Source organism: Rhinolophus hipposideros (genome assembly GCF_964194185.1).
Source record: "Rhinolophus hipposideros genome assembly, chromosome: 12".
Classification (NCBI taxonomy): Eukaryota; Metazoa; Chordata; class Mammalia; order Chiroptera; family Rhinolophidae; genus Rhinolophus; species Rhinolophus hipposideros.
The window spans coordinates 51052985-51077518 of record NC_138058.1 but is presented as its reverse complement, the minus strand read 5'-3'; the positions used below and the strand labels follow the sequence as shown (position 1 = coordinate 51077518).

The 24534-nt window shown below is 40.2% G+C and overlaps 1 protein-coding gene across 3 annotated transcripts in view; it reads right to left on the bottom strand.

The window, feature by feature from the left end:
- The window catches only part of SOS1 (SOS Ras/Rac guanine nucleotide exchange factor 1), a 121893-nt gene extending 104454 nt beyond the window's left edge, over window positions 1-17439 (bottom strand). For 2 of the 3 annotated variants that reach the window (XM_081068679.1, XM_081068681.1), the window contains exon 1: window positions 17138-17439. In XM_081068679.1, coding sequence (XP_080924805.1) covers window positions 17138-17224 — 87 coding nt within the window. In that variant the 5' untranslated portion in view covers window positions 17225-17439. The remainder of the gene's footprint in view (window positions 1-17137) is intronic. The other variant, XM_081068680.1, reaches the window with a different exon arrangement.
- Window positions 17440-24534: the final 7095 nt, after the last annotated feature.

The following is a 24534-nucleotide window of genomic DNA, read 5'->3' as shown; positions in this document are numbered from 1 at the left end:
CATTAATAGAATGAAGGAAAAACACACACACAATCTCTCAATTAACTCAGAAAAGATATTGAAAAAACCCACATCCTTTCATAATAAAAACACGTACAAAAACAGGAATAGAAGGGAACTTCCTCAATATAATATAGGGTATTTGACAAACCCACAGCTAATATTATACTGAATGGTGAAAAACTGAAAGCTTTCCCCCAAGGTCAGGAATAAGACAAGGATGCCCACTTTCATCGATGCTATTCAAAATTATACTAGAAGTTCTAGCCACAGCAATCAGACAAAAATAAATACATACATATATACATACATAAAAGGCATCCATAATGGAAAGGAAGAAGTAAAACTACTTCTATTTGCATATGATGTAATCCTATACATAGAAAAATCCCCAAAGAATCCACAAGAAAGTTACCAGAGCTAGTAAATTCAACAAAGTTGCGGAACAAAACCAATCACAAAAAGCATTTGTGTTTCTATACACCTGCAACATACAAGTCTTAAAAATAAATTAGGAATGTAATTCTATTTAGCAACTAAAAGAATAATAGCACCTAAAAGAATAAAATATCTAGAAATAGATTTAACCAATTGAATTAAGGTGAAAGACTTTTATCCTGAAAACAAATATGTACAAATTAAAGAACACATTCTTAGACATCAATGAGTCAAAGAAGAAATCACAAGGGAAACTACAAATACTTAGAAAAACACAACACAACAAAACATTGCTAGAGAAAATTAAAGAAGACCTAAATAAATGGAAAGACATTCTGTTTTCCTGGATAGGAAGACTTAATACTGTTAAGATATCAATACTACCAAAATATTCTACATATTTAACGCAATCCCTAGCAAAATTCCAACAGTCACTTTTGCAGAAGTGGAAATGCCAATTTTCAAATTCGTATGGAATTGCAAGGGGTGCTAAGTAGCCAAAACAATTGTGAAAAAGTTGGAGGATCACTTTCTGATTTCAAAACTTACTACACAATACTACAGTAATCAATATAGCGTGGTACTGCCATAAAGATGATGCGCAGACCAATGGAATAGAATCAAGAGTTCAGAAATAAATGTCTACATTTACGTTGAATTGATTTTCGACAAAGGTACCTCGTCTGTTCAATGGGTAAAGATCAAACTGTTCAACAAATGGTGTTAGGACTACCGGATTTCCACATGTAAAAGGAAACCTAACTCATGCCAAATACAAAATTTAACCTAAAACGTATCAATCCAAATATAAAGGCTAAAACCATAAATTTCTTAGAAGAAAACTTAGGAGTAAATCTTCATGACCTTGGATTTGGCAATGGATTCTTGGATATGATACCAAAAGCATAAGCAATGAAAGAAAAAAAATAGATAAATTGAACTTCATTAAAATTAAAAACTTTTGATTGGGTCTGAATGGGAGAAAATATTTAACAATCATATATCTGATACGGGTCTAATATCAAGACTATATCATGATCTCGTAAAATTCAACAACAAAAATACAAACAGCCTAATAAAAAACTGGGTAATAGACTTGAGTAACATTTCTCCAAAGAAAATATACAAATGGCCAACAAGCACATGAAAACATGCTCAGCATCATTAGTCAGTAAGGAAATTCAAACCAAAAGCACAGTGAGATATTTCACATGAACGAAGACGGCAATTAAAAAATATCAAGTGTAGGTGAAGAAACGGGGAAATTGAAAACTTGGTGTATTGCTGGAAGGAATGCAAAATGGTGAGGCTACTGTGGAAAACAGTGTTGTAGTTCCTGAAAAAGCTGAACATAGCATTACTAAATGACCCAGCAATTCTACTGCTAGGTATATGCCCAAAATAATTGAAAACAGGGACTCAGATACTTATACACCAATGCTCATTGTAGCATTATTCACAATAGGCAAAAGGTAGAAACAACCCAAGTGTCCATCAACAGATAAATGGATAAACTAATGTGATATATATATATATATATGATATACATGTGATAAATATGTGATAAGTATCATATATATATATATATGTATATATTTAGCCTTAAAAAGTAATGAAATTCTAATACATGCTACACCATGGATGAATCTTGAAGACATAATGCTAAGTGAAATAAGTCAGACATAAAAAGACAAATACTGTACGATTTCACTTATATGAAATAGATAAAATAGGCAAATTCATAGAGACAGAAAGTAGATTAGAGGTTACCCGGGGCTGGGGAGGGGGAAGTGGAGAGTTGCTTAATGGTGATGGTTGCACAACCCTGTAAATGTACTTATTGGCACTGAATTAATACACTTAAAAATGGCTAACTTTATGTAAAAAATATATATATTACCACAATAAAAAAATTAAAAGTTATTAAATGTGTGTACAGAAATCAGAATCCTAACAAAGTTTTTTAAACAGAACAGCTGTGAATGTAACTATCAGTAGCTGCATCCCATTACCAATTATTGGGGAATACATATAAATCCATTTACATGCAAATGATTTAGATTATACGTAAAATAGAAAATAGTACTTATCTATAAAGAAGGAGAACAGTTCGAAGGAGTCCCTGATTAATGGTAAGTGGCACCAACCAAGGGTAAATGAGTGAGTAACACAGAAGGCAACTAACCGACAGCAGCATTTCCAAAATGAATGCTGCTTGGAAACTGTAGGATGTGTTACTGGGGTATTCTGAAAGTGTTTCATGATCAAACAAATTTTGGAAATGTGGGATTAAACAAAGTTGAGATTTTTTTAGGACCTATAATACACTGATATGCACTGTGAATATCTAGGAGGGGATACGGAATTTGTGTTTTTAAAGCTTACTTTCTATGGAATTCTTTCTTTGAGCATCAGATAGAGTTTGAAAAACAAACTTCTTCCCTAGTGTTGGCAATTAAAGATGATATGAACTCAGGGGAGGAAAAAAAAAGAAAAAGGGAAAAGTTTGTTTCAGTAATTCTAAAAGAATAACTGGAATTTAAGTTAGCTTACTATAAAAAGTCTCTGTTAATTAAAAACTCAGCTTTTTTTTAATCTTCAAGAGTTGTTTTAATATTTACTTTTTAAGCTTGACCAAAACTGCTTTCTATATATGAGGATTAATCCCATTTGCAATTGGGATATTTTAACACATATGGGCAAATCATAATTTTTTTAATCACGAGATATAAGTTTCATAAAATCAACAATTGTTTTTTAATTGTAGAGACATAATGCTTACCATACAATAAGTGCTCAACAAGTTTAGTGAATAAAACCAAACGAGGAAAAATCAGCAGGAAAACAGCATTAAAGAAATTTTTTTTCAAAATTATCTTAGTGTTACAGTCTTAAAATATCTATTTTTAAAATAATATCGGAGCAATTAAGGTCCATAAAAAGAAAACTTTAAATTACTTTTCTCCAATGTGTACCCCATCCTCAACTCAAATGGAAGGTTTTTTAGAATTTGACTTTATGAGGAATTTCTTTTACTGATTTGTTTTCCTCTGCCTCTAAGGTAGTCCAGCGGAGAAAGGAAAACCCACAAGCAGTCATCTTCCTTACTGGATGGCTGGACTGCTCAGGGTACTGCTGAGGTGCCTGAAGCGTCCCTGGTCACTAGGTTCACATAGTAATACTATGAGCATTACCCGCATTGTTTACTTTTGTCTTTACTGCTATGTTTCTGGTTTCGTACATTAAAGGTTTAATGATGGAATACACTTTAATATGAAATGCACACTTCATCTGATAACCAGCACAGCAAATTGTGTACTATTACTATGTATGGCAATTAAGTTTTGACTTTTAGAACAAACCCTAAGATATTTTTTTAAACATAAAGGGTTTTGGAGGAACAAATTACCCACTTTAAGTGGGGGAAGACTATAATTCAATTATCTTGAATCAGGCAATTTATAGCCAGAGAGGACCCCAACTGGCTATGAGACTGAGCCTCTCAGATGTCTGATTACAGGGAACGTAATGGACTGAGAGCTGGTGCACTCTGAAATCCATCACTGTTTCCGTGCGAGGCCGCACTTCTCACTGGCTGCTCCCGGTCAGTGACTGAGCACAGCAGTGCTACACACTAAGCCTCCTATTCCTGGGAAACGAGGAATTCCTGTGATAGGCAACTTTCCCTCAAGTACTTCCCGATGCCTTGGTGAACTTTCCTTAGAACTGCACTCAGTCTAAGACACTTTCACCTAAATGTCCTTCCTTCCTTACTCTCCTCCACTTGGAGCCAGACTTGCGTCACAGTCTGACGACTCCTCATTTTCTCTCACAAGCACTTTTAATAAATTTCTTGCCTACTTGATCCCATCTTGGTATCTGCGCCTCCCTGGAAGCATTACACGTTTTCAAAAAATCTAGTCATTTTAAATTGGTGGTCACAAAATAGTCACAGGGATGTGAAATACAATACGGGGAATACAGTCAATAATGTTGTAAAAACTACGTATGGTGTCAGATGGTTACTAGACTTATCAGGGAGAATCACTTCATAAATTATATAAACGCCTAACCACTGCACTGCACACCTGAAACTAAGATAAAATAATACTGAATGTCAACTATAATGTAAAATATATATATACATATATACACATACACACACACACACACACACACACACACACACACACACCCTGTTTCCCCGAAAATAAGACCTAGCTGGACAATCAGCTCTAATGTGTCTTTTGGAGCAAAAATCAATATAAGACCCAGTATTTATTATATATTATATTTTGTTATGTTATGTTATGTTATGTTATATTATATTATACCTGGTCTTAAAGTAAAATAAGACCGGGTCTTAGAGTAATTTTTGCTCCAAAAGACGTATTAGAGCTGATTGTTCAGCTAGGTCTTATTTTCGGGGAAACACGATATATGTACATATATACATGTATGTTCATGGGATGTGAAGTACAGCATAGATAATATAGTCAATGGAATTGGAATAGCTACGTACAGTGTCACATGGGTAGTAGACTTGTTGGGGTTATCACTTTGTGAGGGGTGTAAATGTCTAATCATTATGTTGTTTTTGTACACCTGAAACTAATAACAAAAAAGAAAACATCTAATCATTTTAAATGAATTATTCCTAAAATATGTAGCATTTGCTTCCCTATTTGTTAAAATAGAATACACGGAACATGACAATTCCGATGCCTTTTGACTGGTGAAGATATCAACTAAGACCCATCTAACGCTATACATTACTAGTATGTTCCTGAGGGGACAGACTCAGAACCACATGCAATTTAATAAACATGTACTGAGCACCTGCTATGCATGAGAAATATGCTAAGCATTATAGAGAATACAAAGGTGAGTAGGACTGTATTCTTGCCCTCAAGTAACTCCCAATACAGAGGAGGAGAGAAGCCACAGATACAAACTTTAAATGGGAGATTGTCATTAAGTGCTAACATTGAGGTATATATAAAGTACTAAGGAAATTAAGAGATTCATTTTACTTAGGGGATAGAGTTGTAGTGGAAAGCCTTTGCAGAGGAGATGGCGATTGACATGTACTTTGAAAGACATCACCAGAGCCTTCAAGTTGTACCTGCCTGTAATTAACAAAAACAGTCCAAGAAAGATGCTTTCCATGCTTGGCATCTTAGCTACTCCCCAAAGTGTAAATCTGTCACAGTACAATTCTCTCACAATCGCTTTCCCGGAGTACTGATGGTTTCTTAGTTCCTCTTCAGTTATGCTCTTCTCTCAGTATCCTCTCTGGCATCATCATTACCATTTAGACTCTTCAGCCAAAAACCTGGGTATCAGCTTATATCCAGCTCACTACCCTGTCATTCAATCACCAATCTACCTCCAAATCTAAAATCTATCCACTTTTCTCTTTCCACACAGCTACTGCTCTAGTCAAGCCCACCATCATCCATTCCATGAATTGCTGCAAAAGTCTCCCAACTGGGGGCCCGGATGGCTCAGTTGGCTAGAGTGTGAGCTCTAACAACAGGGTTACCGGATTGATTCCCACATGGGCCAGTGAGCTGCGTCCTCCAAGACTAGATTGAAGATCACGAGATTGCTGCTGAGCTTCCAGAGGGGAGGCCGGATGACTCAGTTGGTTAGAGCACAATTTCTCAACAGCAAGGTTGCCGGTTCAATTCTCCCATGGAATGGTGAGCTGTGCTCCTTGACAACTAAAGATTGGAAACAGTGACTGGACTTGGAGCTGAACTGCGCCCTCCACAAGTAGATTGAAGGACAACGACTTGGAGCTGATGGGCCCTGGAAAAACACATTGTTCCCCAATATTCCCCAATTAAAAAAATAATTTTAAAAAAATGCCTTCATGCCTACAGTTCTACTGCCATTTAATCCATGCTGTATAAAGCAGACAGTGACCCTTTAGAATTCACACCTAATTTTCAATACACTGCTTAAAACCCTTCAGTGGTTCCCCACTGCTCACAGGCTGCAATAGTTTGGCTCACAATATCTGGCTGCACACTTCAGACTCCAGCTACTCAGGTCTCCTAAGATGCTGAGTTCCTCTTGAAACACACTTCCTCCTAATTCTTACCTGGCTAACTTCCACTTAAAATTTCACTTCTACAGGCGGTTGGAGCTCCGTGCTCCTAAATCCGAAGGCTGCCGGTTCGATTCCCACATGGGCCAGTGGGCTCTCAACCACAAGGTTGCCGGTTCAATTCCTCGAGTCCCACAAGGGATGGTGGGCTCCGCCCCCTGCAACTAAGATTGAACACAGCACCTTGAGCTGAGCTGCCGCTGAGCTCCCGGATGGCTCAGTTGGTTGGAGAGCGTCCTCTCAACCACAAGGTTGTCGGTTCAACTCCTGCAAGGGATGGTGGGCTGCGCCCCCTGCAACTAGAAAACGGCAACTGGACCTGGAGCTGAGCTGTGCCCTCCACAACTAAGATTGAAAGGACAACAACTTGACTTGGAAAAAAGTCCTGGAAGTACACACTGTTCCCCAATAAAGTCCTGTTCCCCTTCGACAATAAAATCTTTAAAAAAAAAAAAAAAATTTCACTTCTATCACTCCCAAACATAAACACACACGAGGATAGCTTCCTATTGCCACTATTTATCAGCCCTTTCCTTTATGATCGATCTTTCCATTAACTGGTACCTTTAAAATTCTTACTTTTTAAATACAACAGAAGCTTTTCTTTCAAATGTTATCCTTTGCAGAGCCCCAGTATGTAAAAGGGCTGAGCTTCTCAGCTAAAAGCAAGAGTTTTCAAAGCCCTCTTCATTCAGCTTCCCTCTCTCCTAACAGCACTTCTTCCCTAAAGTTGAAGGTGCAGGACAATTAGGATACTATTGTGCTGTATTATATATACTGCCTACTCAAAGCAAACAACACAGTAGAGTGGGAAGAGCTGTTTAAAGCTAGACAGACTTAGATTCAAATCCTAATTCTACTCCTTATTAGTTATGATGACAATTTGCCTCTCTGAGGATCCATTTTGTTAGCTGTAAAACTCAGCTGTAAAAATTGGCACCTTGAAAAGTCAATGAGTGGAGCAGAGATTAAGTATGTAAAGTACCAAGCATAGTGCCTAGAATATTGACACATAGCAGAAACTCAATAAAAAACTATCTACTATGGTTTATTCAGGAAATGTAAGGTTGTTTTAACATTGAAAAATCAATGTAATTTACCATAGTGACAGCATAAAAAAGAAAAACCTTATAATAACTTTAACAAAGAAAAATCTTTTGATAAAATTCAATACCCATTTATGGAAAAAACCTCCAAAACTCTCAGAAAACTAGAAATGGAAGGGGATATCCTCAATCTGATAAACTAACAACTAACATCACACTTAATGGTGAAATAAGAAATGCTTCCCTTAAGAATGGGAACATGGTAAGAATGACCACTCCCACTACTCTGAGTCAACATTGTAATGGAGGTCCTAGCCAGTAAAGGGCAGATAGGTAGAAAGATAATTACACAGATAACTATCAGACTGTCTCTATTTGCAGATGACATAATTATGTAAAAAAAAAAAATTCTATGGAGTCTACAAAACAAGTACCAATAAGGTCAAAGGCTACAAGATCAATATACAAAATCAGCTGTATGTTTATGTACTTGTAGCAAACAACTGGAAAATAAATTTTTAAAACAATTTATGATAGCATCAGAAAACAAAATATTTAGGATTAAACTTAACCAAAGACATGTAAGACGTCTACACTGCAAACTACAGTATTGCTGAGAGAAAAACCTCTAAATAAATGGACAGATGTACCATGTTCATGGATCCAAAGATTTAACATTGTTAAGATGTCAATTCTTTCTAGTGACCTATAGATTTAATGCAATCATAACCAAAATCTCACCAATTTTTTTTTTGGTAGAAACTGGCAGGCTAGCTCAAAATTTATATTAAAATGCAAAATCCAGAAACACTAAAACAATATTTTAAAAGGAGAACAAAATTGTAAGACTTACTGTAAAATTACAGTAATCAATAATGTGGTACTGGAGTGAAGATAAATAAATAGATCAATGGAACAGAATGGAGAGCCTAGATATATGTATACATACACACACATATATTGTATATAATATGTAATATGTTTATTATATAGTACATATTTAAATACTTGTATATAATCACATAAATATTACATATATTCATTTAATTTCCAGAAAAACATTAACACAATCCAACAGAAAAAGGAACGTCTCTTCAACAGATAGTTATAAAATAACTAGATTTCAATATTAAAAAAAAAATTTCAATTTCTACCTTATACCACACACAATTAATTTGAAATGAACCATAGATTATGTAAAAGCAAAAACTATAAAGCTTTTAAGAAAACAGCATTAGAAGAGAATATCTTCATGACTTGGTGGCAAGCAAGGGGTTCTTGGAACAGAGAGCAATAAATAACCTTCAAAGAAAAAAATTGATAAATTTGAACCCTTCAATATAAAAAACTTCTGCTCATCAAAAAACACTACCAGAAGATGGGAGAGGGGTTGGGAGGCTCGGTGAGAAAAGTGAAGGGATTAAGAACTAAAAAGTGGTAGTTAGAAAATAGTTACAGGGATGTAAAGTACAGGGAATATAGTCAATAATATTGCAATAACTACGGTATGGTGCCAAGTGGGTACTAGACTAATCAGGGGGATCACTTCATAAATTATATAAATGTCTAACCACTGTTCTGTATACCTGGAACTAATATAATATTGAATGTCAACTGTAATTGAAAAAAACAAATAATTTTTAAAAACACCATTAGAAAAATGAACAGACAAGTCACAGGCTAGAAGAAAATATTCATAAATCATGTAACTGATAAAAGACAGTTATCCGGGATATATAACAATATACTAAATTTTAAAATACTAAAAAGAAAAACAACTCAATTTTTTAAATGGGCAACAGATTTATGCAGACACTGTCCAAATGAAGATATATGAATGGTCAATAAGAACATGAATAAGTGCTTAATGTTATTAGTCATCAGGAGAATGCAAATTAAAATCACAATGAGATACCACTACACCTCTATCACAATGACTAAAATTAAAGACTAATAACACCAAATATAGGCAAGAATATGGAGCAACTGGAACTCTCATACATGGTGGGAATGCAAACTGTGTTACAACCACTTTGAGAAAAGGTTTGGCAGTTTCTCATAAAACTAAACAGACACTCTATGAGACATTTCTCCTGGCATTTACTCAAGAGAAATGAAAACATATGTATACAAAAAGACTTGTATAAGAACATTCATGGCAGCTTTAATTCATAATGGCCCCAAAATGGAAAACTCCCAGTTATGCATCTAGTTGACAAACTTTTGACATATTCCTGTGATAGAAAAAAGGACCAAATTCTTGATACACACAACCTCTAAAGCCTTACCAAAAATATACACTGCATGATTTTATTTATATGACATTCTGGAATACATAAATTTATAGTAGGATGACAAAAGATCAGAACAACAGTTGCTTCTGGGAGGGGACAGGGTTTGACTAAGAAGACACATGAAGGAAATTTCCCAAATGAAAGTAACATTTGACACCTTGGTAAAGCCTTGGGTTGTAGTCATTTGTTAAAACTTATTAAATGGCACAATTAATATTTGTGTATTCCACTGTACATAAATTTTACCTAATAAACAAAAAGAACCATAAACTAATACTAAACTCTAGTTAATGACACGAATGCTAAAATGTTTAGGGGTAAAGTATACTGATATCTGCAACTTACTTTGAAATACATCAAAACATAACATATATTGGTAGATGGATGGAAGTATGGATAAGCATGTGATAAAGCAAACACAATAAATGGGAAATTACGGACTCTATGTGATGGGTATATTGGTATTTATAATAATTCTGTCAACTTTCCTGTATATTTGAAATTTTTCATAATAAAATGTTGGGTAAAAAACTTGATCACAAGACAAACTATTCTAAAATGAGGTGCATTTTTTCCCCTATTCCATCCATATACATTATAGGGAAGTGGGGAGTAGCTGCCACTTTTATTGTGATTTGGCTAAAGCATCCTCACCGCTGTGATTTCTGGACCTCACTGCCACTGCTGCATTAGTCTTTTCTCCACTATAATACATTACACAATCCTCGTGGACTTCATCATCCATGCATGCAACACATCTCCTAATTATCTAATCTCCTTCCTCTCTGGAATCTTAAAACCCCAAAATATAATTATCATCATCTCTAACCATAATACCCTATCTACTCCCATTATCCTCCTCTTCCAATTTATCTAGATTTCTAATCCATGGAGCCTTCATTAATACCTCATTTACCTCTTTTGTAGTTTTGCTTTTTCTCTGTCACCTGAAATATCCCTATCTTCTTAGTCCCTACCACAGCCATGGGAAATCAACTATCCTTCTCTACTCATTTACCTGAACTAATGATTGCTGCTGGAGGAAAATCTCACAACCACCAGACCAATGAATGCTACTCCAAATTTATGGTCTCCACGCTCAACACTGCTGGGCAATTCCTTTCTAATTCACTGGTTGGCTCCTCCTCCACAATCTACAGCAGCAATTCCAAAATTTCATCATGCTTCTTAAATCCTTACTCATTTTTCTTTCCTCACTCTGTGTAAAGGCTCTTGCCTTTCATTTCATCATGAAAATAGAGGCTACCTAGCATGACCTCCCTGCTCTCCACCTACAAACCCATCTTTATCTCTTTCCCTCCCATTTCAGAAGAATGTCATCACCCCTGCCAGAGGTAGCATAACATAGTATTTAAAAATGCAGACTGTGTAACCAAATTGCCCTTTCCAAACCTCAGTTTCCTCTTGTAAAATGAAGGCAATAGCAGTATCCTGTGAGAATTAGAGAACATATGTGAGGCATTTAAAATAGTACCAGCAAATAGTTCAAGGCAAATCCCAAGCTTGTGTTCCGGAGCTTATCTTCTTGTTCAGTATTTCACCAGCACTCTCTACCAGCTCCTTCCCCAAAGGTTCCTAACATATACCAGATTCCCTCACCTTCAAATAAAAACAAAAGTGTCCTGCCCCACCTTGAATCCCCTTCTTGCCATAGATGTATCTCTTTTCCCTTTGTTTCCAAGCTTCTAGAAAAAATAATCTGAAAAAAAAAGTCACCTGTCCTTGTTATTCTTTTTCCACGCTCTTCCATCTTCTACCCTCAAACTGAAACTGCTAGGTCATAAGTGACCCCTTGGCTGTCAAATCTAACATTTTTTCAGGTACCTTACTTGACTTTTCTGTAGCCATCAAACCTAATACTTTTCAAGTAGCTTATTTGACTTTTCTGAAGCCTGAGTTAGTTAATTACTCTTTTCTTGAAACTCCTTTTTTTCTCAGCTTCTTGAACACTAGAGACTCCTTCTTTCTACCTGACTCCTTCCTTCTTAATCTCCTTTACTCACTCTTTTCCCTCTGCTCTCCCCCTACATGATATTGTCCACTGTCTTCTTCCACTTCTACTGCCAGTCCTATTTCAGTCTTACCTCTAGTCATTTTCAGTGGGTGACCTCATCTACTTTTTTTCAACACTTTCTTTGAGGTACAATGACATACAATGAATTGCAGATACTGTAGCTGTACAATCTGTTAAATTCTAACATATGTATACACGCCCGAAATTATCAGCACAATCAAGACAAATGAACATGAAAGTTTCCCCCCTAACACAACTACTGGCCTGCTTTTTGTCACTGTAGATTGGTTTGCATTTTCTGGAATTTCATATAAATAGAATTATACAGTATATACTCTTTTTTTTAGTCTGGCTTCTTTCATTCTCTTGAGATTCAGCCATGTTGTCCTGTGCATCAATAGTTCATTCTTTCTTTCTATTGCTAGTAGTATTCCAATATGTGGCTGTATCGCAATGCATTTATTCATTCACCTGCTGATGAACATTTGGGTTGTTTCTAATTTTTTGCTGAGCAGAGCTGCCATGAACATTCACGTGTAAGCATTTGTATGGATACAGGCTTCATCTATTCTTATGGCTTTACTTACACACCTAGAAGTCCCAAATCTGCCCCACCAGATACCAACAACCAACTGCCAGCTTGACAAGTCCACCTGGATAACCCAAAAGGACTTTTAAATCAACATGTCCAAAATTCATCACGCCACTCTCTCCTTCCTAACAACGGGTTCTGCCCCTACATTCTCTATCCTGACTCAAGGCATTCAAACCAAACACTTAAAAGAGTCTTCCTGCTATCTTACCACTTCCCCCAATCATTCAGCGAGTTACTAGGTCCTGTCAATTCTGCCTTTTAAACATCTTTCAAATAAAATCCACCCCCATACTTCCATCCTAGTTCAAAATGCACTCTTAATTCAAATGCATATCATCTCTTGGCTAGACTAATAAACTAGCCTTCTAACTTTTCTCCTTACTGCAGGTCTCATTCTTCTCCGATGCATTTTCTATTCTATGGCCAAAGTGAATTTTCTAAAATTCATATCTGATGTTACTCCCCTATTTAAAATTCCTCAGTAACTTCTATCCCCTCTAGACAAAATTCAATCTCTTTAGCTTAACATACAAAACATTCTCTAAAAACCAGTTTCCTCTCCAAACTCATGCCACTTCCCATCATATTCTAACTTAGTCATTTCTGGATGATGTCATTTACCTTTTCATCTTTAGTGCTGAGGGCAATACTTGGTCTGCAGTAGGCATGATACATTTGTGCAGTATTTAAGCTAGAACTTAGACTGACAGATGCAGTGAGACATTCTGGGCATATTCAAGAAAAATAGTATCAAATACATGGTGATGACAGGAGAACTGACTCTGGGTGGTGAACACACAATGGGATTTATAGATGATGTAATACAGAATTGTACACCTGAAATCTATGTAATTTCACTAACAATTGTCATCCCAATAAATTTAAAAAAAAATAGTAAAGCAGTCTGGCTGAAGCATAAAGAATAGAAATATAGGCAATCCAGTCAGAAAAGCAGAATGAAGCCAGATCATCTATCATCATCAATTCCATGATAAAGAATGTGCACTTCATTCTATGCCCTCAAAAGACATCCACGTTTCTAAACAAACCTGTGACATCTTCAGAAGTGTACTATAACTTCTAAAACTTGAATAATAAATAGACAGGGGCAGCCAGATGACTCAGTTGGTTAGAGTGGGAGCTCTTAACAACAAGGTTGCTGGTTCAATTCCCACATGGGACGGTGGGCTACACCCCCTGCAACTAATGATTGAAAATGGCGACTGGACTTGGAGCTGAGATGTGCCCTCCACAACTAGATTGAAGGACAATGACTTGACTTGGAGCTGATGGGCCCTGGAAAAACACACTGTTCCCCAATATTCCCCAATTAAAATAATAATAAATAAATAAATAAATAAATAAATAAATAAATAAATAAATAAATGAGAGGTGAGGGGCAGTGAACTCAGTTAAGTGGCTATCCCAGTAGTCTGGGAAGGGGGACTCAGAGCAGTTGGAGTAGGAGGGAACAGATTAGAACATGTCAAAGGGGAACGAATCTACAGGTTTACCTGGGTTGTAGTCAGTAAGGCAAAGAGAAAAGTCAGAGATGACTCCAAAGTTTTGAACCAGTCACAAAAAATAATAAAGCTATTAATCAAGAGAAAAAAATTGTAATGGTAGGTGGAAGGGAGTTGATGATTTTAGTTTGGATATTCCCTCAACCATTCATTCAAATTTAAGTGCTTACTAGGTGTCAGGCACTGTATACATGGGAGGATAAAACAAGGGTAAAATATTATCCTTGTCTTCAAGGACCATCCAAACTAGTTGGAGAAGAGCTGGGGTGAAGGGAGGGGGTCAATTATATAGACACTTAGAATTCATTGTTAAGTGCTAGGCAAGGGTACTAACAGAAAATAAAGACTATCCCACTCAGCCCTGAAGATTTGAGAAAAGATCTGAGGTCAAACTAGTGCAGAAGAAGTAGTGTTAGGCCAGGCAAAGGGCAGTCCAGGTGAAAAGAACAGACTCTCCACAGAGCTTCAGGTAAGATAATACAAGTTGGGCACATCGGCAAATAGTACAATAAGTCTAAAGGAAAAGTTCAAGATACGGAGATATCCAAATTAAATGTCTACCATGTTTCCCTGAAAAGAAGACCTAGCCGGACCACCAGCTCTCATGCGGCTTTTGGAGCAAAAATTAATATAAGACCCAGTCTTATTTTACTATAATATAAGACCGGTTCTTATATAATATTTATATTAATTTTTGCTCCAAAAGACGCATGAGAGCTGATGGTCTGGCTAGGTCTTCTTTTCGGGGAAACACAGCAGCATGCAGATGAAAATGCAGGTTTTGAGCCACCCAAAGCACGTCGATATGAAATATATTTTCAACCTTATTTTAGGTGGTTTAGAATCATCATTAGTAGATATTTTAAATAAGAATTGGGAGAACATGCTACACACCTGAAGCTGAAGTTGAATAATATTGAATGTCAACTATAAGTAAGTATGTGTATACATATATTGCCACGGGGTGTGGAGTACAGCATAGGGAATAGAGTCAATGGTATTATAATAGCTGCATACGATGTCAGAGGGGTAGTAGACTGGGAGAGGGGGTTATCACTTTGTGAGGGGTGTAAATATCTAACTAGTACATTGTTTTGTACACCTGAAACTAATAATAAATAAAAGAACTGGAAGAACCTCACCTATCAACCAGATTGTGTATACTTCCACCTCCTCCCATCACTTTTTCTGTCATACAAGGGCATTTCTGCTTAAAGTCAAATCTGGTTTAGGTAAATAAGCAGAGGTCTGGTGGAGGGCCGTGGTAAATTGAAAATACTACATGCTGTCTAAAGAGGGCAGCTGCAGCACTTTACTGCCTTGCTTGAAAGCGGGCCCATGTGGGGAGAGCTACTCTTCAAGAAAAGCTCAAAATTCTGATTTTATGTAATATCTCCCATTTTTAAACATTGGCAACTAATTACATTAAAATTAAAACAACACGGTGCCAGCCAAACCAAATGCTTCTGTGGACAGATTCTTAGCAAGGGCCACCAGTGTGGCAGAGTTGGACCTGGTCTGCCAACTCCTGCTCTTTTCACTGCTTCATAGTCCCCTCAATTGATAAGAGTATCTTCATGGTTCCCCTGGGATAGGCGTTGCTTGCTTCTAAACAAAATAGCCCCAAGTTGATAATGTTTTAGGAGGTTTTTTGTATTTTTTTTTAACAAGTTTTCTGTCTCCTCCCCACTTTGGTCAGGATACCAATCAGGTCTGGCATCACTGAGACCTCCGACTTACCTTCTTTTACAAGCTAAGATGTAGCATGTAGGTAAAGCAACAGGAAATACAGTGAGAGCCTGAAGAGATTTCTAATGAATAAAGTCTACAAGGCAAACAACATCTGTTTTTGGTTTTCTTTAAAACAGTATCACAGAGATGTGTGTGGCTAGTCAGATACCTAAGGAAAAAAGTCAATAACTTACATCTGAAATATATGAGCAAATTCTGCTAACAAACCAAATAGTTTCCACTGTAAGATACCAAGAGGGGGAGAGGGAGAACAGGGCAAAAGGGAAAGTAAAAGTTGCTGGCCTTTGAGAAATATCAGACACCTTTCAAGAAACAGTTTTTAAAAGGATAAATGCTTAGAACAAAAGGTACACCAATAATCTGAACTCTCAGTAGGAGTAAAAATATTTTCACCAGATAACATGAATCATTCTTTGAGCAACAAGAAACTGGGATTTAGAAACACTATTAAAAGAGAAAGCAATTTCTATATTTACAGAAAAGGTAAAAGCAAAACAAAAAAATACGTTGGTTGTTTCTAAGGTTCATTCAAGCACACCAGTTCCTGATGTTTTAATGTATTTGTTAAGTCACAATGTTGCTTTAGAAGCTTTTAAAATGTAGCAACATTTCCTAATTACACTAACATTTAAAAAGTACAAATCGTGGGGTATATAAGGTTAGATAACAATGTGGCAAACTTGAAGAAACACAGGAAGTTTAAAATTTCGGATCCACAAACCGAATTGATAGTGCCAAAATTCTCAGATTTTGGAAAGAAAGAAAAAGAAAAGAAAAAAGAGTGGCGTGCACACCCGCGCCTGTTAATGGGAGGAATGGAGGAATTCGGGGGAAATGAAGAGTGATTACAGAGGGCGAGCAAAGCAGGCCATATTCCTGCTGGCAGGCGAGCTCTGCAATTACTTAGAGCAAGCATTATGGCCAGAGCACATCGAGCCCACTGAAACGGGCAGACCGGACACCTAAAACCGGAGGCTGACAGCAGGTCTGGGTAAGACCAAGAAGCCGGAAAAGTGGCCTGCTTTGACCTCCGCGGAGACCTGAGGCTGCTCCAACTCTGCTGAGAGAATCAGGGGCAGGACCTTAAGCTGTCAGAAACTGGATGATCTGGACAAACGCTCCCCGCTTTCCTGCGGCCTTCTCACGCGCGGAGTGAACGTCCACAGCGACAGCCGGCGACTGTGGGGGAACCTCCGTGTGCGCCGTCCTTTCGGGGAGGCAATGGGACCGGGAAGAAAGACGGCCCCGCGCGCGCCCCGCCTCCCCAGCCCTCGCCCGGCCCGGCCCGGCGCCCTCGCAGGGGCTGCAGCCGGGAAGCGGGGTCCCCTGCGCTCCTCACCTTTTTCAGCGCAGGCACCAGCAGTCCCCGCCACTTGGGCGCGTTCTCCTCGCTGAAAAACTCGTACGGCAGCTGCTGCGCCTGCATGGTGCCCCCGGGGCGCCCTGGACTGGGAGGGGGCGGCGGCGGCCGGGCCGGGAGCCGCGAGAGGGCGAGCTCGCAGCGCGGAACAGGGCCGCGGCCCCACCGGACGGCCCGGCCCCCTCGGGGCGCCGCGCGGCCGGGCTAGCCGCGGAGAGAGTGCTGGGGGGCGAGGCCCGCGGCCGGCCACCCACCCGACACGGGCACCCGCCGCAGAGAGCGAACGCAGCCCAGAGGCGGTGGCGGCGGCATCCCGCACCACCGCCCAGGGGCCGGGCCCCCCCACCCCTCCCCGGCCCGCCGGCGCCGCCCCGGGCTGCCCTCTGCCGAGGCCGCCGCCCGCCCGCCTGCCGGGGCTGCGCTCCTGGGCCCGGCCTGGCCCCGCGGCGGAGCCGGCGGCTGGGGGAGGGCGTGTGGAGGGGCGCTCCGGCCGCGGCGACCGCTCGGCGCAGCGGAGACCGCGAAACGCGAGCGACCCCGGGCGGGGCGGAGCTGGGGCCGGGGTCTAGCGGGGGAGGGGAAAGGCCCGAGGTCGCTGTTGGGGGATCTGGCTGCCCTGCGGTGCCGCCGCGGCCGCCGCCGACGCGGGTGTAGCGCTGGGGCTTCCTACTAGCGAACTGAACCTGCTCGCCACTGAGCATGCGCCGCCGGACGGGGCCGGTTCGCTCCGGGTTTTCCGGCTCCCCGGCGCAGGAGGAGGGAAGCTCGGGGGGGCGGGGGGGCGCCCGGAGCGGCGGTAACTGCATCCCCGGAGCTGCAAGGGAGGAGCCACAGGGACGGGAGAAGTCGAACCCCGGCTAGAGTGGGGCTCGTGGGGCGGGGGTGGGGGGGGTCCGGAGGGGCAGGGGGCGAGCTACGGTGGTGGCCCCCATTGTGTGGTTGGGCCACGAGGGATCCCACCCCTCTCCGGGAGTCTGTGCCTTTCTCTTTTCGGAAAGGGGTGTGTATGTGTGTACTTTGTTCCCGAACATGAAGATAAGGACTGCCCCGAGCATGCAATGTATAGTAAACAGACTGCACAAAAGATAGGTGCCTTTCTCACGGTACCTGCTGTTCGGTATTTGTCAGATAATAGAAGTGCGCGCAGTGTTTCCCGTCGGCCTTTGCACGTCAAGAATAAAATGTTTATGTGTAATATTGATTTTCGGTGTGTTTAAAATTCAATGTGTTCGTCTTTCAAACCCACTTCAAATGAAATTCAATATTTTCATATTTCAAACCCATTTCAAATATGAACTCCGATAGCCGCTTAACTCCAGTGGAAATGAAAGCCTTGTCTGCAGCTCCCAGATCCCACAACACTTCACTGGTGGACATTTCCTTTATCTCTCCTGGGTCTTTCAGGGAGATACCAGACCCCTGCAAGGCAGATCTTTTTTCACCAGGGACTCTACAGAATAGGCACTTCGTGAATGTTTGGAAAGCTAAAGGAGCTTTACCTATAAAGTATTCCTCCATCCCAGGGATGCAGGTGTTTGTTTATCATAGTGGAACCGTGTGGCTGGCGCGCTATGGCTTACCATTAAGCATTTTTTAAAACATAATCTCATTTAATCCTCATAGCATTTCTAGTTTTCATTTCACAGGTGAGAAGACAACTTAGAGAACTAGCCTGGGTTGAAGTTGACATCGTACCCTGCTATTCCAGAGAACAAGAATCAGGATCACAGAGATGAGAGATGTTTAAGTGGTGGTGTTGAGAATCTCAGAAAAGCCTGAGGTCCTTTCCTTTAAAAATGCACACACCGGATTTACGTTAAAAATTCTCCACATTTTCAGTGTTCAGGATGACGTTTTGAAAGTCATTCATAACCCTTCTGGATAAAATGAAGTAGGACAACCATAGCTTCCAGAGGTGTTGGGGGCAGGAAAGGGGGTCCCAGGGGAAAACACAATCAGCCATGTTCAAATATCTAAAGGACTGATACGGAAAACCATATGATGTGTGACATGGCTTGTGTGGTCCTAAACAATTGAACTAAGATCAAATCTCTGCCCCACAGTATTCCTTGGTTTTTCCCATTGTTCTGTTCCAACGTCTTACCATGGCCCACGACGCCTGTGTCTGGTTCCTGTTTGCCTTCTCCACCTTGCCTCCTCTGGCCACACTGGCCTTGTCTTCCTAGAAGACACCAACCTCTTCCCTGCCTCACGGGCTTCGCTCTTTTCTCGGCTTGGAACTTATTCTGCTCCTGACCGTTCCCTTGGCTGGTGACAAATGTCAGCACCTCCAAGAGGCCTTGTCGAATAATGCTGAGTAGTTCCCACCTGTGTGTTCCTACCCGGAAGCCTGGTTTACTTCTTTGCTGACCTAAATCACAGCCTTTAATCATGGTCAGTTGTTTATCTGTCCCAACGAGGATAGAATGCAAACTCCAAGAGCGCAACCATCGTGTGTGTTCGCTCTAGTTCGTCATTGCATCCCCAGGACCCACAGTACTTGACGCACAGTTGGTGCTCAGTAAATAATTTTGAAGGAATGAAAGTTGCATGGAGGAAACTTCCAGGAAGGTTACCTAATCGGAGTTGTCCTCGGAAACGGACGGTCTCTGGGGGTGCAAGTGCAAAACATACGTTCCCGCACTCGAGGGGTAAGAGGTTGCACCTGAAGACCTGCACGGTCTTCAACTCCGAGCCCCTGGTATGACTGCAGGTAAAACACGCCTAGAAACATGGATCGCAGCCTGTGCTGGGGCGGCCGGGGCAGGTTTTCACTCGTGTGAACGTTTGGGCCGCGGATCGAGAGCAAGCCGCTGAAGGACTATCGCAGAGAAGCGAGCGACTCAGCACTTCTCAGCTGAGAGCCTAAGGGATGCGGTGCTGGGCTCGGCGCCGCTAAGGTCAGGAGGCGACCGAGCCCCTCCGCGCTGTTTGCCTGTATCTCTTGGGACAAATCAAAACATCTATGAGTGTGCAGTGACAGACGATAACCGTGACCCGCTCAGAAACAGGCTAATGCCAGCGCAAAACCTCGGGGGCCGCTCAGCAAGAGCCACCGACTGCGGCCCGGCGCAGGCGCAAAGGTTCTCCTCGCGCCCCTCGGCCCCAGCAGGCCTTGAATCAGAGCGGACGTGACGCAAGGCGCGGGCCCAGGCGGCCTAGCCGAGGCCCGAGGGGGCGTGTCCAGGAGGGATAAGACGAGTTCCGAGCGCGTCGCGCCGAAGCCCGAGCAGCAGGGAAGGGGGCGGGGGAGGGCGTTGCGCCGGGCGGCGCGCCCCCTGCAGGTGGGAGTGCAGCACTCAGCTCCTTCCCCAGCGCCGCAGTGGGACGCAGTCACAATTACCTTCCCGAAGCAAATTTCAGAGCCAGTTACTCTCCTACTCAAGAGCCTCCACTGCCATCCCGGGATAAAGTCTAAAGTCCTTGGCTTGGCATTCATGGTCTTGCACAATCGCGCCACTACTTATCTTTCCCGCGGTATCTCTCACTTAAAATGAACTACTGTTGCCTCCCACAAACCCATCATCTCTGTCTCTCCTTCCTGTCTATCCTGTTCCGTCTGCCTGAAATGCCCACAACCATTTTTCTTCAATCCCACCCGCCACAGCTTCACCCCACCACCCATATACACGCTCATCGTGGAACTAACCCACGCAGTCGCTCCAGGCCCAATGCCACCTGCTCTCTGAAGGCTTTCTCATCTCCCATTCAGGATTCCTACCCCTGAAACTGCAGAGCACAACCAGCATAGAAACAGCCGCTTCAGCCATCAGCAAAGTTAAGGTCCTTTCTCTTCAAGCAGCATATCCTCCCTTCATGCTTCTCACACTTTCTTCTCAAATTCCTGCTTTCAATTCCACTTCTCCAAATAGTGTGTACACAGAAAGTACGCCAGAGAAAGTGGTGGTGATGAAACCATTGAATACCACCTCTTATCACCTTTAGTTAACATTTTGAATCCCTCCCTTTCTCCCTCTCTCTCTCTCTCTCTCTCTCTCTCTCCTCTCCATGGTGGGGAGCAAGGTAAGTACAGTTAGAAGAAATGATTAAAAAGCGCTCCAAGATATATGGGGTTATTCCTAGCACTTTTTTCCAGGATCCCTAGAGAGTCGTTTTTTGCAAAAGTTCAGTTGATTCAAGCTGTAATGGCCCCTCAAACTAACTGCACACAAATCCCAGCAACTTTAATCAAGTTACCAATGGTTTGTCATGGAACTTAATAAACTGGTCTAAAATGTATATGGAAGAGCAAAACACAAAAAACTTAGTTCTTCTGTAAAAGAACAAGGTAGAGGAACTTGACTTACCAGATATGAAGACTTATTACACAGCTACAGTAGTTAAACAATGTGGCATCAGCACAGGAACAGACAAACAAATCAATAGATCAATAAAGAGCCAAATATATAGAAGCTTGATTTATGACAACAGGCATTGCCGATGAGTGGAGAAAGGATATACTATTCAATAAATAAAATATGGGCAATTGACAAATACATATTAAAAAATGAAATTACATCCCTAACTCACACCCTAAACAAAACAATCCCACATGGATGAAAGATTTAAATGTAAAAAAACAAAATTATAAAATTATGGGAAGAAAATAAAGTATCTTTATGAGCTTTGAGTAGGAAAGGATTTAACTTTATGACAGTTAAGAACTTCTGTGAATCAAAATATACCATAAAAAAGTCAAAGGACAAGCCATTAAGCAGGAGAAAGTAGTTGCAACTCACATAAGAAAGAATTAGTTTCCAGAACAGGTAATTTACTTTAGAGGAAATAATGATGGTTAGCTGTTCAATTCATTAGTAATAAGGGAAATGTAAGTTACAATCACAGTGAAATATTATACTATTTCATGCCCACTGAATTGGCAAAATTTAGAATTGAACAATACTAAGCTTTGTCAAGAATGTAAAGCAATTGAAATTCTCATCCACTGCTATGGGAAAATAAACGAGTACAACCACTCTAAATAACTATTTTCTTTCTTAAAAGAAAACATGGGCATATCTTATGTAAATTAGCATAGACATATTCCCATAACATATACGGGTATATCCTCACTGCATTGTTTATAATAACATAAATAGAATGGGTAAATAAATTGTGGAATACTATAGAGCAACAAAAATGAATGGACAATAGTCACATACCTTTCAATAGACTGAATGTTTATGTGCTACCCCCACTCATATGCTGAATCCTAATGTCCAAGATGATGGTATTTGGCGGTGGGGTTTTGGAGAAGTGATTAGGTCATCAGGGTGAAGCCCTCATGAATGGGATTAGTGCCAATATAAAACAGACCCCAGAGAGATCCCTCACCGCTTCTACCATGTGAGGACAAGAGAGAAGACAGTGAGCTATAAACCAGGAAGCAGGCTTTCTCCAGAAACTGAAGCTGCTGGTACCTTGATCTTGGACTTCCCAAGCTCCAGAACTGTGAGAAATAAATTTCTGTTGTTTATAATCCACGCAGTCTGCAGTATTTAAGTCCAAATGAACTGAGACACACATCAACATAGATGAATCTTTAAAAAATAGCACTGCTAATATGGAAATGTGCCTGTGAACCTCCTAAGAAGGGGGGCGGGGACATTGAGGAAGACACAGAAAACTACCCACTATATAATTCATTATATAAAGTGAAAAACAAAACAAAACAAACAAAAAAAGAAAAAGAAAAAAATAGAACTGAGTTGTGTAGTATTTATTGTGATACCCAACCTCCAAAATAGTGCAGTGAACCTTACCTTCTGGTAGTCCTGCCCTAGAATCGATAACAGTCCCACACTGAATAGACAATCCTATTCAACTGTCAATCTGCAAAATAAGATTTTGCAGAAATTATGTTATGTGATTTCTGAGGCTAAGTTTTAAAATACATTGTGACTTTACTCTCCTTCTCTCTTGGACCTCTCATTCTGGGAGAAGCCACTGCCATGATGTGAGGACACTCAAGCAACCCTATGTAGACGACCACACTGAGAGGAACTGAAGACCCCTGTCATCAGCCATGTGAGTAAACCATCTTGGAAATAGATCTCTCCCCCCAGTCAAACCTTTAGATGACTAAAATCTGGTCAGTATCTTGACTGCAACCTTTTCAGAGATTTTGAGCCGGAACTACTCATATAATCCACATCTAAATCTTTGACTCTCAGAAACTGGGAGTTAATAAGTGTATTTTTTTTAAGCCACTAAGTTTTGGGGTAGTGTGTTATTCAACATTAGAAAACTAGTATTTCTATGGATATATACATAAGGGGTAAATTTATTACAAAATATTAAATTAATACTAAATTCTTAATGGTTGTTATGAAGGACATAGAGATACTAAGAGATCTTTAAGATGTATTATTAATTGTAGGAAAAAATAGTGTAGAACAAGTGTTTGCAATTGGGAAGGTTTTATACAAGGATCTATTGAGATACTAGTAATGTTCTATTTCTAACCAGAGTATGTAGTAGGCACATAGTAGTTTGTATATTTATTTTAAAATGCAAACACATACAGTTTTTTGTATATATGTTACAAACACACACTACACACGGAGGAGTGGTGGCTGCAATGAGCCAATATAAGAGAGTATAGTGGATTCATAGACAATTCTGAACAGCATTGTGACAGACTTAAGAAATTAAATCTAGAACCTCTCGTGCATGTGGGATTTCTGACTCTCTCATGTATGTAGGGTTCCCATACATACGAATGTATTAAATTTGGTTATTTCCTCTTGCTAAAAGAGAAAGAGAGAGAGAGATATAAATCTACCTACTCCAACAGATCAAAGTTGGAAGAGGCTAGAAGTAAACACAAGTAGACAACAGTTTAAGGACAAACCATATGAAGCATCTGTAATGACTGCCAGTTTCCCTTTTCTCCTCTTCTCCCCAGTAACAAAAGGCTAAAGTTTACAAAGCTTCTCAAGCTCAGATTGTAAGGGTTAGAGAGGCAACTGAAGAGTGAAAATTAGAGCTGCATTTTGGTTTGAACCCAGGGCAGCCAACTCAAGTCCTTGTTGCCTTAAGCAAATGACTTAATATCCATTATAACAACTTGTATAATTTCTGTCCAGAGGAAGTAACCTCATCAGTCAAGCACCCACTCTATAAGGAGTTCAACGTCTGAATATGAGGAATCATGATATATAATTCGAAGATACTCAAAGGTTAATTTTAAAAATAATTTGGCACTTAAATTTTCAAACAAGTAATATACTCACATGATTCAAAAAGTATCTTTTTCACCCTGCTCACCAGCTATAGTGCTTCTACTGTATTCCCTAACAAATAATAATTTTTATTCGTTTCTTATCTATTCCTCCAGAGTTTTTCAATGCAAATACAAGCAAACAGAAATACAA